Source organism: Pogona vitticeps, chromosome 6, assembly GCF_051106095.1.
Source record: "Pogona vitticeps strain Pit_001003342236 chromosome 6, PviZW2.1, whole genome shotgun sequence".
Taxonomy (NCBI): domain Eukaryota; kingdom Metazoa; phylum Chordata; class Lepidosauria; order Squamata; family Agamidae; genus Pogona; species Pogona vitticeps.
Genome location: NC_135788.1, coordinates 119,851,376 through 119,866,735, shown reverse-complemented (window position 1 = coordinate 119,866,735; position 15,360 = coordinate 119,851,376). Strand labels below are relative to the sequence as shown.

Sequence of the window (15,360 nt, the reverse complement as noted above, 5' to 3'; positions counted from 1 at the left end):
TTGGAATTCCTGCTGATCCTGGGGGGGTGGGCAGGGGGTGGGGAAACAAGCTTTCTCATCTCTCCTGTCCTGGGACCCACCTTGGCCCACGTGCCACTTGCTCAGACGATGGTGTTGGCTGGGAATGTTGGTGCAAGCCACGTGGTTATTTCCAGTGATTCAGGGGAAACATTTCCAGAAATACGATTTTACAAGCCTACGGGGATGTCCTACGCTGGCCTGTGCTGCTGTTCTGAGTTGTCCAGTTGCTTTAGAGTTATGTTGACCCTTTAGAGATAGGCAAGATGTTGAAGGAATGGTTTTCCACTGCTCTTCTCCACCCGACCCCCATGAGTTTCTGTGTCTAGGGAGGAATTTGAACCCGGGTCTCCTGAGTCCTTGTACCTTGTCTGGCCCATAGACCACGCTGGCCTTCCTGGTCCCGCAATCGGGACTCAATTTACTACCATTGCCAGTAGATGTCACCAGTGGCCCACCAAGCAGCCATTTTGATGCTCTGGTGTTTCTTAAAATGGACTTAAATAGAGAATAGTGGGCCATGCATTCAACAGCTCATCATTCTGCAGGACCACGACAGTCGGAAAGGAGCACTCTTAATGCACTTCCCTTTCGATTCATAGCAGAAGGGGAGGGGATGAGGTCTCCTCTCCAAATTCAGATTCGGTTCCAAAGACTGCCATTGGCAGGGACCAAGACCTGTGGATGCTTATACAGTACTCCGTTATGAAGTTCTCTGTCCCTAAGTTGGGCTCATGAATGAAGCATGATTCTAAAATAGGCATGAGGAACGTGGGTTCATTGTTTTCTGTTCAGCCTAAATTACAGTATTTTATAGGGTAGCTCGGAGGATCAAAACGTTTTGAGTAGAGGAATGGCATAGTCTTATCTTGAGCACCTTATGAGTCTGAAAAGAAAAGGATTACTAAACAAAGGTCAATATTGGAGAGCTGGTCTGAGCTATACAGTAGAGCCATGGAATCGATGACGGAATAGTAAGTCAACATGTGTGTAAGTTCTGTTGAATCTGTGGGTCTACTCTGATGGAGACTGGGGCATATCCATAGGCGTTGATCCCTTCATTATTGTATTGAAATAACAAGGTCCAGCTTTTTCCATCCTAGTGCTGGTTTGCTGGAAAGATCATCAGCATTCTTTCCTAACGCTTGTGCCTGTTCTTGTGTGGATCAAATCATTCGTAGTCCTCTCAGGCAGCCTCACATGTTTGTGGATGTTACGCTGAGGTTCGCTTAGTACCACCGATGGAGTGGAGATGCAGCAGGAAGCAAGTTATTCCTGTATGTGCACCTTTAATATCAATATTGGTCTGGCTGACTTAATATAACACAGCCAGCACCGTTATTTTATACATTTACTCAAAAGTAGACCCCATGGTTGTCAGCAGGGTTTACTATCTAGCACGTGTGCTTAGGCTTGGAGGCAGATTGTTCTCTCCAGTATTTGTAGAAAAGATACATCAGTATATTTAGGTACAAGTGTGTTTTCCTGGCTTATTCTCCAACTGTTAATTTTGGTTTTTTACACATAACGCCTGAATAAGAGTAGGAAACTCTGATGCTGACTGCATACAAGATTCTGTGTTCCCCCTCCACACCCTCATCCTGTTACTTAAGCATAGTGAATTGCACTAGAGTTGTTGTTGTTTAGTCATTAAGTCGTGTCCGACTCTTCGTGACCCCATGGACCAGAGCACGCCAGGCCCTCCTGTCTTCCATTGCCTCCCAGAGGTGGGTCAGATTCATGTTGGTCCCTTTGATCACACTGTCCAGCCATCTCGTCCCCTGTCATCCCCTTCTCCTCTTGCCTTCACACTTTCCCAACATCAGGATCTTTTCCAGGGAGTCTTCTCCTCTCATGAGATGGCCAAAGGATTGGAGCCTCCGCTTCAGGATCTGTCTTTCAAAAATCCCTTCATGGATTGCTGCCTTGTTGTGGTGAAGGGGCTTGATTCCTTCAGAGAAGCTATGGGCTCGGCCGTGCAGGGACACCCAAGACGGACAGGTCCTAGTGGAGAGTTATGACTAAACACAATCCACCTGGAGCAGGAACTGGCAAGCCCCTCCAGTAGAAAACCCCATGAACAGAAAGAAACAAAAGGCACTAGAGTAGGCCCATTGAATCAGGGATGATTTGTTAAGTCACTACTGAAATAGGCCCATTTGAATCTATGGAACTTAAATAGGTGTTGACTTACAAATCCCTCAATTCAGTGGGTGTACTCTAGTGTGAACAGGGACGTGGTGGCCCTGTGGGTTAAACCACAGAAGCCTCTGGGCTGCAAGCTCAGAAGATCAGCCGTCGTAAGATTGAATCCCTGTGACGGAGGGAGCTCCAGTCGCTCGTCCCAGCTCTGGCCATCCCAGCTGTTCAAAAGCATGCAAATGCAAGTCGATAAATAGGTACCACAACGGTGGGAAGGTCACGGCGTTCCGTGTCTAGTCGTGCTGGCCACGTGGCCACGGAAGTTTGTCTACGGACAAAATGCTGGCTCTACGGTTTGGAGACAGGGATGAGCACCACGCCCTCGAGTCAGACATGACCGGACTAAATGTCAAGGGGAACCTTTACCTTTATTACGACTTATTACGTTAAAGCAATGGGGTTTCAGTCAGTAATTCAGCTTTTAAAAGAAAAGATGTAGAATAAAGTTAACTGCTAAAGGAATACCCAGCTCATGGGGAATCTTGGGGGGGGGGGGGCAGCTACGCATCTCCGTAGGCTTTTACTGTTCAAGCTTGTGGTTTAGAGTTTTCTCATCAAAGGTAGTTCTTAGCTGGCTCTAGAGATCCAGGCAGGACACACACGGAGAGAAAAGGGAATCACAGCCCTGCGCACTCTGGTGTAGGAACATCTGTGGCGCCTGCAGCGGGGACACCCGACGGAACAGAAAAGGAATGGTTTCAAGTGGAGTGAAGCGCGGGCCCCCAGGGGAGCAGGGAACCCAGCCGCGTGAGAGATGACCCTCTCCGGTGAGTGTGATAATTGCTTAGCAGGAGTTTCTGTCTCAGCAGGGAGCAGCCGGGCTCTCCGCGTGCTGACCCGCATCTGCAGGCAAAGCGGTGGCACTTTGAGAGAGGCGACGGGTGGGTGCCGAGGGATGGGGCTTTAAAAGCAGAAAACATGAGGGATCTCAGGGGAGGTGATTGATTGAACAAAGCCAGCCCGTGAACGTTTCAAGGCAGCCTCTGAACAAGCCCCGACTGCTTCCGGCTGTTATGCTTAGACATGCACAGCACTGCAAGCCAGGGTAAGAATTTCGGCAGGAATTGCAGGGCCATGGATCATCCCTAAACCTGTCAGCGCGAGGAAAAGCTCATTGTCAGATCTATGGATCCCCCAGAATTGCACAGCTAGGGAGGCCGATCACTGTGGCGCAGCAACGGCCACCAGAAAAGGGATGTTTTGAAGTTTGGGGACGTGTATGGGATAGAAGGCAGTTGCAGCCTGCGGTTTTAGCAGGGGTGGGGGGCCTCGGACTGAATTATGGGCTGCCCACGTGCTGACAGCTGGCACACATGTCCTGCAGCTCTCTGCCACCCCGTTCTGCTTGTTCCTCATGATTTCTGTCAATCCAGATCCATTCCTCAGGCTTTGCAAAACTCCTGCCACGGCTGTTAAAGGGGGGAAAAAACATATACACAAGCAAAATTTTGTCAGGAGGTTCTTGCAAACCGTATAGTTGGCCTGGGAAGACAGATCTCAGGCTACGACACCCTATGCTCTAGAAATACATACTGTATGCCTGAAGTCGTCTACTAGAGCTTCCATGTTTGTGCCATCTTGCTGGAATGAGGCTCAAGTCCTTCTAGAAAAACGTCCTTGTTAAATTGAGGAGGCTCCTGTGCCGAGGCTCCTCCGGACTTACCAAATGCTTGCATCTGGTGGGGAGAAAAAAAGAGATGGCTTGCTCTCTGAGTAAGTCCCTGTGGTGGCCTTCCATCCTCTTGGCTTGTCCAGCCCTTCTCTGCGCCCTACACGGGATCCACCCTCTTGGCGTCCAGTCCAGTCCTGCTTATATGCAAGCTTTGAGGTGCTGGCTGAAAAATGCGGAATGATCTAGACTGCAGCAGCTCCCGGCCTTGGGTCCTCAGGTGTTCCTGGACTACAAGTCCCTGAAAGCTTGGCCAGCCCAGCTAGTGGAGAAGGCTTCTGGGAGTTGTTGTCCAAGAATACCTGGTTGGGGAGCACTGATCTGGAGTTAGGTGACAGAGGGCATCAGAGCATGGAGGTAGGAAGGTTCCCCCATTGCCTCAAGGGGATTGCAGGGGGGGATGGAGGGGAGGCACTGGCCCTCTTCCAGGCCCCCTTCACTGCAGAAGACCAGGAGAACCTGGGTGTTTCCTTCGTTCAGCGGCGCGAAAGGACAATACTTTGGCAGACCCCCAATAATTCTACCACAGAGACCGGGATTGATTACGGATTTGAAGTGAACGCTGTATATTTTCCCCGAGGTATCGTGGAACAATTTGACTAAAGGAAGAATGGCTGAGCGCCTGCTTCACATGCAAGGCTCCGTCCCTGACGTCCCCAGAGAAGACTGGGAAAGGCTGCCGTTCAAATCCTCCAAGGGCCACTTCCACTAAACTGCAGGAGGCAGAGGCTGAGCTCTCCGGAGCCAAAGGCTGACTTGGAATAAGAGACGGGCATTCCAAACCATCTCGTGCCTCATTTCTCAGCATTTGCAGATTCCCCTGAAGCCAAGGAACGTACACCCCCCTCTCCTTCTGCTCCCTGCATCCTGTGGGTAGGAGGGATGGTAGGCAGGGCATCAAAACCTCCTTGCAGTGGTGGCAGAGATACTGGGCATCTCTTTCCCCCATGGCATGCCAACCAAGCCCCAGACTCTCACAAGACCAGGCCAGCCGGCCTTTCTCTTTCCCTCTTCCTCCTTAGAGAGCCGTTGCTCTCCTTGGTAGCTGCAGGAAGGGAAACCCTCCTGTGTGTGGATCCCTGAACAAGACACCAAGATCAGCCGCTATATGGCAGTCCCGTGTAAACTGGAGGAGGCCTCCACGTCTGGGAAGAAAAGACAGGATTGCTGCGGTCATCCCTCTTCTGGATTCCATCCTGACCCGCATCCTGATTTTCCTTTTCCTTCTGTGCTAACAATGCACCTTCTTTCTCTCCCACTCCCTCCACTTGGAGCAAATTCTCTCCTCTTTCTGACCCGTGGCAGATGGGCCTGCGAGTCAGGTCTTTGGGACGCCAGTTCGGCTCTGCCCGCTCCTCTCAGCAAAATGATGAAGGGGGGGGGAAATTGTTGGACTCCGAGTGGATTGTCCCTCCTGTTTCATTGTGCTTAGGCTGCAGTGCCACACACGCACACACAATGACCTGAGAGCAAGACTGGGAGCAATATTCGGCACGTGTACTTCTGAGTTTGTATTACTTTGCAAACTGTTTGCACAGCAGTTTGTGCCGGTTCGTTTATTGGCTGAACAGGCACTGGGGGGGGGATTTCAAAGTCCCCCCTCCTCCGGTGGGCACCCACTTGGAAGCCGCGGCCTGGCTTCATGGCCCCACCTCCTCCAGGCCCGGCCTATGAGTGGGTGCCCGCTGGAGGAGGAGGGGCTTTGAAGCATCCAACACCTTCTTCAGCCGATCAACGAACCGCCGAACTGGTTTGTGCCCATAATGTTCAGCCCATAAGTTTGTTAAACACCCATATTCTCGCCAGCGACCTAAAAAAGCAGACTCATGTCTGATAAGTAGAGAGCACTATATGCTCATAAGCAGTCTTAATTTATTCAGTCATTAATTTATTTCACTTATTTCTTCTTGTCTGGTAGAATCTGAAACCGTGTCTACTGGTTGTTGTAGAAGGGGATCCACCACCAATGATTTTAACAGACTTTGAAGAGGAGGAAATCCTCCACTCCTTCCTACCAGGGTGGGTTGTGGAGTGATGCAGGTTGAACAAACAGCCATCATCATCATCACCCGATTCATTACTCTTAAAACAATGGACGATTTGGGCAAGAGGTGAATTGCCCAAGAGAGGAGGCAGGTTGGCAAAGGTGTCAATGAACTGTGGGAAGTCACAGGAAAAATTTGCAAGAGATGCCACCTGTCCTTTGATTTTTCCAAATCAACGTGTAAAGTTCCCTTGTTTCTGCAGGTTTCCACACAAGCTGAATGAAGGAGAGCGAGCGAACGAGAGGGTGCGTGCGTGCGTGCGTGCGTGCTTCACCTGCGCCCTAATTAGCTGCCTTGAAGAATCCCCTTCCCAGTCAAACAGAAAGTTCCCTTGAGCACATCTTTGACCCTCTTGAAAGACCAGGTGCCGTGGGGGGGGGGGGCTACCTTTTCCTCATTGGGATCACGCCGGAAGTTCCTTGATGAGATTCTTGATTCATCCAACATTGTGAAGAAACATCAAAGAGCAACAAGGGATGGAGGGGAAAGGATGTTCTCCTTTTTTTTGTAGGCAGTTCCCTCGAGCAAGAAGGCCCGACCTGCCTACCTACCTACACACAGCGTTCCTCTTCCCGGCAGAAAGGAGGAAAATTAAAAGCATGGTCTGGAATTGTCTGAATTTAAACTTGGAAATTTCAACAGTGTTGACCGTCAGGTTGTCCTGCTTGTTTAAAATAAAGCAAGGAGAACAGAATGAAAAGTTAATTTTCCAAACAAGAGGAAACCTCATTTTCAATCTCCTGGCCCTTCTTGCTTGAGGGAACTGCCTACAAAAAGGAGAACCTCACACGCATATATGCTGTGTATATGATGTGTGTGAACTGCATTTCGAGTGAAAGATTCTGATGGCACAAACCTCCTCCACACAGCTCTTCTTCCGAGAAAGCATTGGCTTCCAGCATTGCCTGGGAAACATTTCAGTGCTGGCGGCCCAGCTCCTGGAGGGCTTCAGAGGGCGTTGTGTTAAATGTAGAAGCCACTCGGGAGGGGGGGGGGGATAACATTCATTTGGCAAAGTGTGTCTCCTGCAGGCACAGTTGCTCCTCTGTGGACACTTATAACTAGTCTACAGGGGGATAAGCTTCGGCTTAGGTTGAACACTTTCACCGAAGAAGGGCCATGTTTTAATAGCAGAGATTACTCTCCATTTTAGGCCCCAGAAAAAGAAGCTTCCTCTGTGCTAGTCACCGCTTTGGAATAAATTGGCCCTGGACGGCCACGCCACTGTCGTCGGTGGGAGTGATTAAGGTGTGATATAGCATAATTCTAAGTAGACTTTTGGCCACTATGGCTCGTTTGAGCCGAAGAGGAACCCCATGGAATAAATTACTGAGTGGTAAATCCACACAAATCTGTGTCCACCGGCCTGCAGGACTTGGGATCAGCAAGAAGATACTGACCAGTGATACTTTTTAAGTATAATATTTTCTTTCTACAAAGTTACAGATGGAAGAAAACCTGCAAACTTTATGGTCATCGAAATCAATTGGATGGTTGACTGACTCTGCTACCACACCTACTACAATATTACAAAGTATGCATAGTAACAGATTTTACTTACTGTCCCAGTTTCTATATCTACAAAGTACATTCAACAGGGATCAAATTGTAATTTGGAATGTTTTGAACAGGTCTTGTTATTTCAAGCATTGGCTGTAATTCTGGGGCAGAAGGAAATATTGAGGGGTTACCCTGCCCCCCCCAAGCTCATCTGGCATATTTTGGATTCAGTAATATAGCAGGATATTAGACTTTATGAAAAAAGAATGGAAATGGGACAAGCATATGTAGTTGAAATTGTATGCATTTACTATGACTGTATGCATAAAACATTATTCTCTAACAAACCTAATGGACAAAGAAAAGGGTGAAAAATCATCAATGTGCCATCGAGATCTGTGTGTCCTGCAAGGTTATAGTGCTAGAAACATGGTATTAATTTTAGAATCAGGTATTAGAAGGGTAATAAAAGCCTTGTGCTTCTTTAAATGCCATAGTCCTGTTTAAAGTTCTACAAGATCCTTTCAAGGCCCAAATCAGTCTGAAAACTGCAACAAGGGTATATTGCAGGTTTTTAAATAAAACTCCCATATTAGATCCTATGAGCTGGCTTAATATTTGCATATCCTCCAGAATGACCCTTGTTATTTGTGCAATCAGTTTCTATAACGCAAGCAAAATTACTTGAGTAAAATATTATTTTGCAGGATTAGGGTCCTGTTGAAAACTTTGCTTCATGCTGAAGCCCATCCTGCAGTGCTGGGCCCTCCAAATGCCACAGGGCCACCATCCCTGACCTTTGGCCCTTCCGTCCAAGGCTGATGGAGGCTGAAATCCAGCAATGTCTGGAGGGCCACCAGTTGCTTACTTCCAAGCTGCAGGACTGTCCATTGCCTGAACTTCTCTCCTGCACGGCAGCTTGCCAGTAAAATGACCTTCCTCTGAACTATGGAATCCACTCAAGGTACACATTGGCCCTGGGCTGTGGATTTACCTCTATGGATTGCAGCAACAATATTCTGTAGTATTCAGGGACTTCCTAGATTGGCCCTTATGTTTTTCAAAAAGTTAAACTCACTTCTACATCCATTCTCTTTCGTGGATTCAAGGGGGGGCGGCGCCCTGGCAAACTCAGTTTCCAAGTGCTCAGATACACGGATAGGATGAGAAGCTCCATTTACTTAAATGTAACATACACCAAAATGGGAGATTATCAGAAGCTTCTGATTTCAACAGTAAAACTTTTCTTTTAAAAACACTGCCTTGGTTCTGAGCCTGTTTTATATTGTTTGGTTTGTTATGTGCCATCAAGTTGCATCTGCCTCACAGCAACCGAAAAAGGGTTTTAAAGGGATGTGAGCTACTTAAGGGGTGGCTTTACTGAGTGCCGCCCCCTCCCCACCTGTGAATTCAATCAGAAAGCAGGGATTTGAATCCAGGTCTCTGGAGTCCCAGTCCACCACTCTATCCATATACCAGACTGGCTCTATCGTAGAGGTAAAGATTTTTCTCTACACAAGGAAAAAGAAACTTTTAAAAAATCACTAAGTCTTAGTCTCAAAAACTGACGTACACGACGTGTCCAAAATTATAATAAGCACAACTACATTCTGCATTTTCGTGAAGTTGTTTGGTTGTGTGTTCTTTTTGCATTTTAAAAAAATGAGGGGGGCGTTGTTATAATCCATGGTGTGAAAGGGAGGTACACTACAAACCGTATGTAGCTACTCAGAAGTAAGCCTCACTGAACTTACTTATATATAACTGACATGTCTATAGTGTTGCTGCCACAAACTTAAGCCCCAAAGATTTCTGTGGGAGTTCAGTGTGCATAGCTCTCTTCTGGATTGTGACCATAATTATTTCCAAAATCTGATTTAAAAAAAAAAGACCTTGAGCTGTTTGCTGTAAAAAAAAAAAACAGTTTGCAAGAGAGGTAAAATTTTTGTAATGCTGCACTTTAATAATGTTACATTCATTTATTCTTATTGGGGCAAACCTAACCCATTCGAAACCTTGCTGTTTTTTAAGTGGAAATAATATACAGATCTAAGGGGGAGGGGGAACTGCTTTCTGTACAGAAGTCTGCCTCCCCAAATAACTGCTTTTAAAAGCATTTTAAAAAACAAGCCAACCCAGTCTTGTCTTGGAAAACTGTGCAATCTACTTATGCAAACGTGGGTAAAAAAATTTTAATGAAAGTGGATAAAATCTTTTAATTAATTGCAGTAATCAGGGTTCCCCCCCTTCTTCTCTTCTTCCTTTCTTGCCCTAGAGGAAAAAACGAAAGAACTAAACCACTCCCTTCTGAAGTATTTAAAGTTAGAAAAAAAATATCTCTGTGTGTGTGGGGGGAGGAATAATAAAACTCCCCTATTCTTTCTTCCCTAGTAAAGCAGACACCCAGAAACACACTCACATACACACAAAAGTCATGGTCTTACTAGTATGGAACTAGTTAACCTTTAACAATTTTATGCTGATGTCATAACTGAGCATGAGTACTGATTAATCCAACCTTTTCATTCTCTCTCTCTCTCTCTCTCTTCCCCCCTCCTTGTAAAAAATATTTTTATTGAGGGAGGTGGGGGGGAGAGGGAGAGAGAGCATAAGAAAAAAAAAAAGAAATAATTTAGAGCAGCCATCTTTGTTTTATGCAGAAATCTTGTCAGTTTCCCCCCTGTGCCAGGAATGTCTAAATATTGTTCATGATCACAGATCTTGGGGAGATTGCAAAGAAAATATCACAACAGCAAGAAGAAAAAAAGCCTTTGATCTTGATTATGATTTTTCCTCCTTGCATGGGGTTTCTTGCTTGCTTTTAATTGGAGCTGATTTTTTTTTTTGCAAAGGGGGGGGGAAGAGATTTTTTTTAACCCTAAGGAAGAGGGGTTTAAAACTAAGCCAGCCATTTTGTGTGTGTGTGTTATTTTTTTTTCCTCCTGTGGGGGGGGGGAGAGAGAAATATATATCTTTTTACCTCCTGGGGGGGTCTGTTTTAAAAATAATTTAAGGGCGGCCATTTTTGTTTCTTGCTCTTGTGGAAAATATTATCCTGGGCTCTTCCCCCCCTTTTAAGAATTTAAATAGACTCTTGTCTCTCCCCCTTAAACTTAATTTTTTTTTCTTTTCTTTTTTTTTTTAGACAAGGGGGGGTTGGTGGTTTTGAGGAGAAAAACCTTTCCAGGAAAGAGAAAGTTGTAGAAGAAGAGTTTTTTTTCCCCCCTTCCTTTCCCCCCCATTCATGGGACTTTTTAATTTATTTATTTTTAATTGCTGAGGTGATTTGAAAGGGGGGGGCCGAGAGAGAGGGAAGGAAGGAAGGGGGGCGCCCCCCCTCCGGCTTCTTCCCCCCCCCACTCTTGTGTTTCTCCCAACCCCCCCCTCCAACACCCCCCCACACCCTCAACCCCCCCCTCCTCCTCCAGCACCACCATGGCTTCCCCTCTGAGGGAGGACGAGGAAGAGGAGGAGGCGGCGGCGATGGTGGTGTCTGAGGCGGAGGGGGACGAAGACGAAGAGGAGGAAGAGGAGGAGGAGGAAGAAGAGGAGGAAGAAGAGGAGGAAGAAGACGACGACGGGGCGAGGGACAACCGCCCAGGCGACATCTTCCCGCCGGCTGTGGCTGTGGCGGCGGGGGCTCTGGCTGAGGCGCCACCGCCGCCACCACCGCCGCTTCTGCCTTCGCCGCCGCCGTTGCTTTTGCCCCCCTCAGCAGCAGCAGCAGCAGCAGCATCCGCACCGGTCGCCGCCGAAAGGGCTGAGGCGCCTCCAGGTATCAAAAGAAACCCCCCCCCCTCCGACCCTCAATCCCACTCCCTCTTCCCACGGCTGGCCCTTTAATCGGAACCCCCCCTCCCTCTCTCTCTCTCCCTTCAGTCCACTGTTTCCACCCCCCCTCCTCACCCGCCGCCGTCACCGGGAAAGCGCGCGCTTTTATTTTTAGTGGCGCTCGCGGCGCGGCGGGGGGGGGGCGGCGAGAAAGAGGAGAAGAAGAAGAAGAAGAAGAAGAAGAAGAAGGAGGGTTGTTTGTAAACAACCCGGCGGCTGGCGAGCGAGGGGTGGGCGCCCCCCCGCCCCCCCCCACTCCCCCGAGTGCCCTCACGCGGCGCCCACTCCGCCTCTCTCCCCCCCGCGGTGTCTCTTCCCCCCCCCCCGGCCGGCCTGCCTTGGCGCGCGCGCGCTGCCCAAACGGCTCTGGCAGAGGTGGGACGGGGGGGGCGGCGGCGGGAAGGTTGTGTGTGTTTGTGTGTCTGGGGGGAGGGAAAGAGAGCCCTGAGCGGTCCCCTCAGACCCCACACCCCCTGACCCAAACACACGCACACACGAGGCGCCCCCCCTCTCCTCCCCGCGTTTCCTCTTTTAGGCCCTCACGACGAAGCGGTGAGGGGGGGGGAAACAGGCGCAGCAGCGAAGAAGTGCGAGGCCTGCCTGGGAGGCTTAATTCTTATTATTTCCACCTCTCCCCCCCCCCCCAAACTGAACCAGTCCTTCTCTTTCTGGAAGGGTGGTTGGTGGGCTGGTTTGGGGCGGTGGAGGGGAGGAAGAGCCGGTGTTTTGTGGGAGGGGGGGAGGGTGTCTGTGTGTGAGGCCTAAAGCTCTTCAGTCGGTCAGTTGGCCGTCCCCCCCCCCCCGCCGCCGCCAAGGGGTCTCTCAGTCGCCTGCCTCCCTGTCAGCAGCTTCTTGGGAGGGAGGGGAAGAAAGGGGGGGTAGTGTCACACACACACATACACCAAAATTGGGGGTGGGGGTGAGAGCTCCCTTACCTGAGAAGGACGAGTTAGGGTGTCTGTCTGTTCGGGGGGGGGAGGTTGTTTCGTTTCAACCCCCCATCCCCCTTCTCTTTGGAGCCATTATTTACCCCAAAATTTTGTATTTTTTTAAGGTGCCCCCCCAAGGCATCTCTGTTTGCTTCCTTCCGGTCAAGGGAGGGAGGGGCAGGTTTGTTTGTAAACAAGGCCTCTCTCCCACAGATTGGGGGGGGAAGAAGGGCTTTGGGATAGGCAGGCACTGGTGGTTTGCCAGGGAAGAGCCAAGAGACCTTTCTCTCGCTTTTATTTTTGAGGGGGGGGGATTACAAATCCCATAACTCTGTGCTGCCGCAGGGGAATCTGGGAGTTGTAGTCCTTCCCTAAAAATAGTGACGTTCCCATGCTCTCCAACCCCTTGGGTCCCTTAAATACAGAGAAATCCATGGAGACACTGACTCAAGTTGTCGGCCAGATCCAGGGGAGGGCACATAAGGGGAGAAGAGAAATAAATAAGGGAAATAAATAAAGAGGTCCCAAGCGAACAGCAAGTGCTTTGGTGACCCATCTCCTAAGGACACCCAAGGCACTGTGTGTGTGTGTCTTGGGGTCCCAGCATAAGGGGGTCACCCCACATTTCCAAAGTGCTGCACTCAGGAGCTGCCTATGTCAAGTACCACTGTGTCCCTGGGCTTAGGAACGAACAGGTTGGCAGGAGAGGACAAATGAGTGTAGGGGGTCAAGTGTCAAACAAGGGCTTGGGAAACAGAAGTTCAAATCCCTTGCTCAGCCTTGGAAAATCATTGTGTGTGTGTGTGTGGGGGGGAGCTATAGTAAGCTCTTCTTTGGAAATCTCACATCCCTCCCTAAAGCCCCTATTAAGGTCAGCGGAAGTTGCAAAACACTTTGGTGACACGTAAGAACCAGAAAGGACAAACCTAGAGAAGGGGAAGCGCTTTTGGAGGAAAGAGACCGGCCAGGTTGGACAGAAGGTGGGAGCACTTCCTTAACGGAGCTGGGCATCGGTCTGAGAGCTATGATGGAAGCCGAGGTGGTGGTGGTGGTGGTGTAGATATGGGGTAAAGTGCATGTTATAAAAAAGTGTGCCCTGACGGTAAAGGGATCATAACTGTATCCTAATTGTGGTAGGAGCCAAAGGCTGCCTTAAAACAACAGAGCAAGAGAATTGACGCATGGAATGACTGGGCTGAGCTGCGGTGATTGGCACAGGACTTGGAAAAGTTACTTTTGGGGGCTCCAACTCCCACAGTTCTCGTGCCACTACAGCTAGAAAATTGTGGTAGCTGTAGCCCAGAAGAATAACTTCTCCCAACTCTGGGCTGACAGTTGTACAGTATTTTGTGGTGGAACTGGCTGGTAGTTAGGAGCAGAAGTTCTCTGGTTGGGCCATCAGCATGTTTTGAAAAGTAACGGAATGAGGGAAGAAGGACTGATGCGCACAGGTCGGGTAGTGTTTTGTGATATTGGCCAGGTTTGGAAGAGAATGGGTTTGTCGTCTTCTGATACTGACATGACTGGATCAGGGCCAGCAGTTACTAAGATCTTGGGCTGCTGGTTGGAAATGGGAATGAGGAATGGGTCCTTGTTGAATGCTTTCTCAATGTTGTGAATAAATGAGTGGAATAAAATAACTCTTGGTCTTTCAGGGTTACCAATAACATTATTCAGCTAGCCTCCTTTGGTCATGAAAACTAATTACAGTATCCAGGAATACATACAGTATTTAAAACCTGCTCAACAGTGTGTCCCAAAACAATAAATTAGACCCTGCTAATTTATCAGTGGCACCTCTATTTCATTGCACTTCTTTATGTATCATGAAGGATATCAGGGAATTTACCAATAATAACGAGTGGTAGACATGTAGGAGAAGGTTATGTTCTCTTGCTTTTTGTTTATATATTAAGGCAACTGAAGCTAAAGGAGAAGCAAAATTACTTTCTGTCCTATAGGATGAGTATGTGGCCCCACCAAGTTCATTGCGAAATGATGATGATTCTTACTCATCTGACAAGCTCCACCAGGCTGGTTGTCGAGATGATGGCAGACCTGTGGGGAGCAGCAGGACTCACCCCCAAGGAGTCTTTCGTGTATGTGGTTTTTCAATTGAGACCTGTGTGTTGCATTTCCCTTCCTCTGTGAATATATCTAGTCCTCTTTTAAGCTCATCTGCATCAATAGCTGTCCCCAGTCTTGTTGGAATGAATTCTGTCAGCTGCACAATGTGGGTCTTGCATGTCCTGTTGCTCGGCTTCTCTGGATCCACCTGGCTTACAGCGCTTATAGAGACAAGATATTAGCTTATACTGTGGTAACCTTTACAGAAAGTATTTCTTTAGACCAGAGCAACTCCTGTCCTCTGAAGATGCTGGCTGCAGAGACTGGCGAAACGTTAGGAAGAAAAACCTTCAGAACCCAGCCAAAGAGCCCGAAAAAACACACAACAACCATACTTTTTTAGGATTCAAACATCTGCAGTGGTAGCTCTACTTGTGCTGACGGTGCAGTTCTCGTTCTCAGGGGGCCCGTATAATGCTTAAAAGCCAAATTTCTGCTTATATAAAATAAAAGGAACTTCTCCATTGTTAAACTGTAAGCGTGGCATTGGTAGGTCTAGGGAACAATTTCCAGATACTCATGGGCCTCATGGACTACCAAGATTGCCGAAAATGAATGGGGGGAAACCCTAAATAGGAATATATTACACACTTTATTAAATAAAATGGTTGGGAACTTTTAGCTGAAGTCATGGTGTAGGAAGGCTGTGCATCAGTTCACGGACACAGCAAATAAGGATGTGCAAATCTGTTTGTAAATAGCTGATCTGGTGATACGAAAATCGTTGGTGGTTCCTTCTTGTCTACAGTTGTGGCTGTAGCTGAGAAACGGTCCTTGCAACACACAATGACTTGTATTGTTCCAAAATAAAAACTGAAGTGTCTACTGTGGCTCTTCCAAGTAATACGAAAATGGATATGATCTTTCCAGAAAGAGTGCAGTCGGTGAAAGCGTCTCTGATTGAATTTGACCTCAGGCAGTTATTAATTGTTGCTGCATCCCTAGAACCTTCATGAAGACCTAGATTTTTATTTATATAAACTAGACAGCGATTGTGAGCATTCATGGGTAAGTCTCCCTCACCTCTGGAGTGGGTGAT

At 48.2% G+C, this 15,360-nt stretch overlaps 1 protein-coding gene across 1 annotated transcript in view; it reads left to right on the top strand.

Annotated features, from left to right (window-relative positions):
* Positions 1–10,811: 10,811 nt before the first annotated feature.
* Positions 10,812–15,360, top strand: part of CHD3 (chromodomain helicase DNA binding protein 3) — a 66,237-nt gene continuing 61,688 nt past the window's right edge. Inside the window, 1 exon segment of the mRNA XM_072977148.2 lies at positions 10,812–11,209. Within this exon segment, the coding sequence (XP_072833249.2) occupies positions 10,870–11,209 (340 nt within the window). The 5' untranslated portion in view covers positions 10,812–10,869.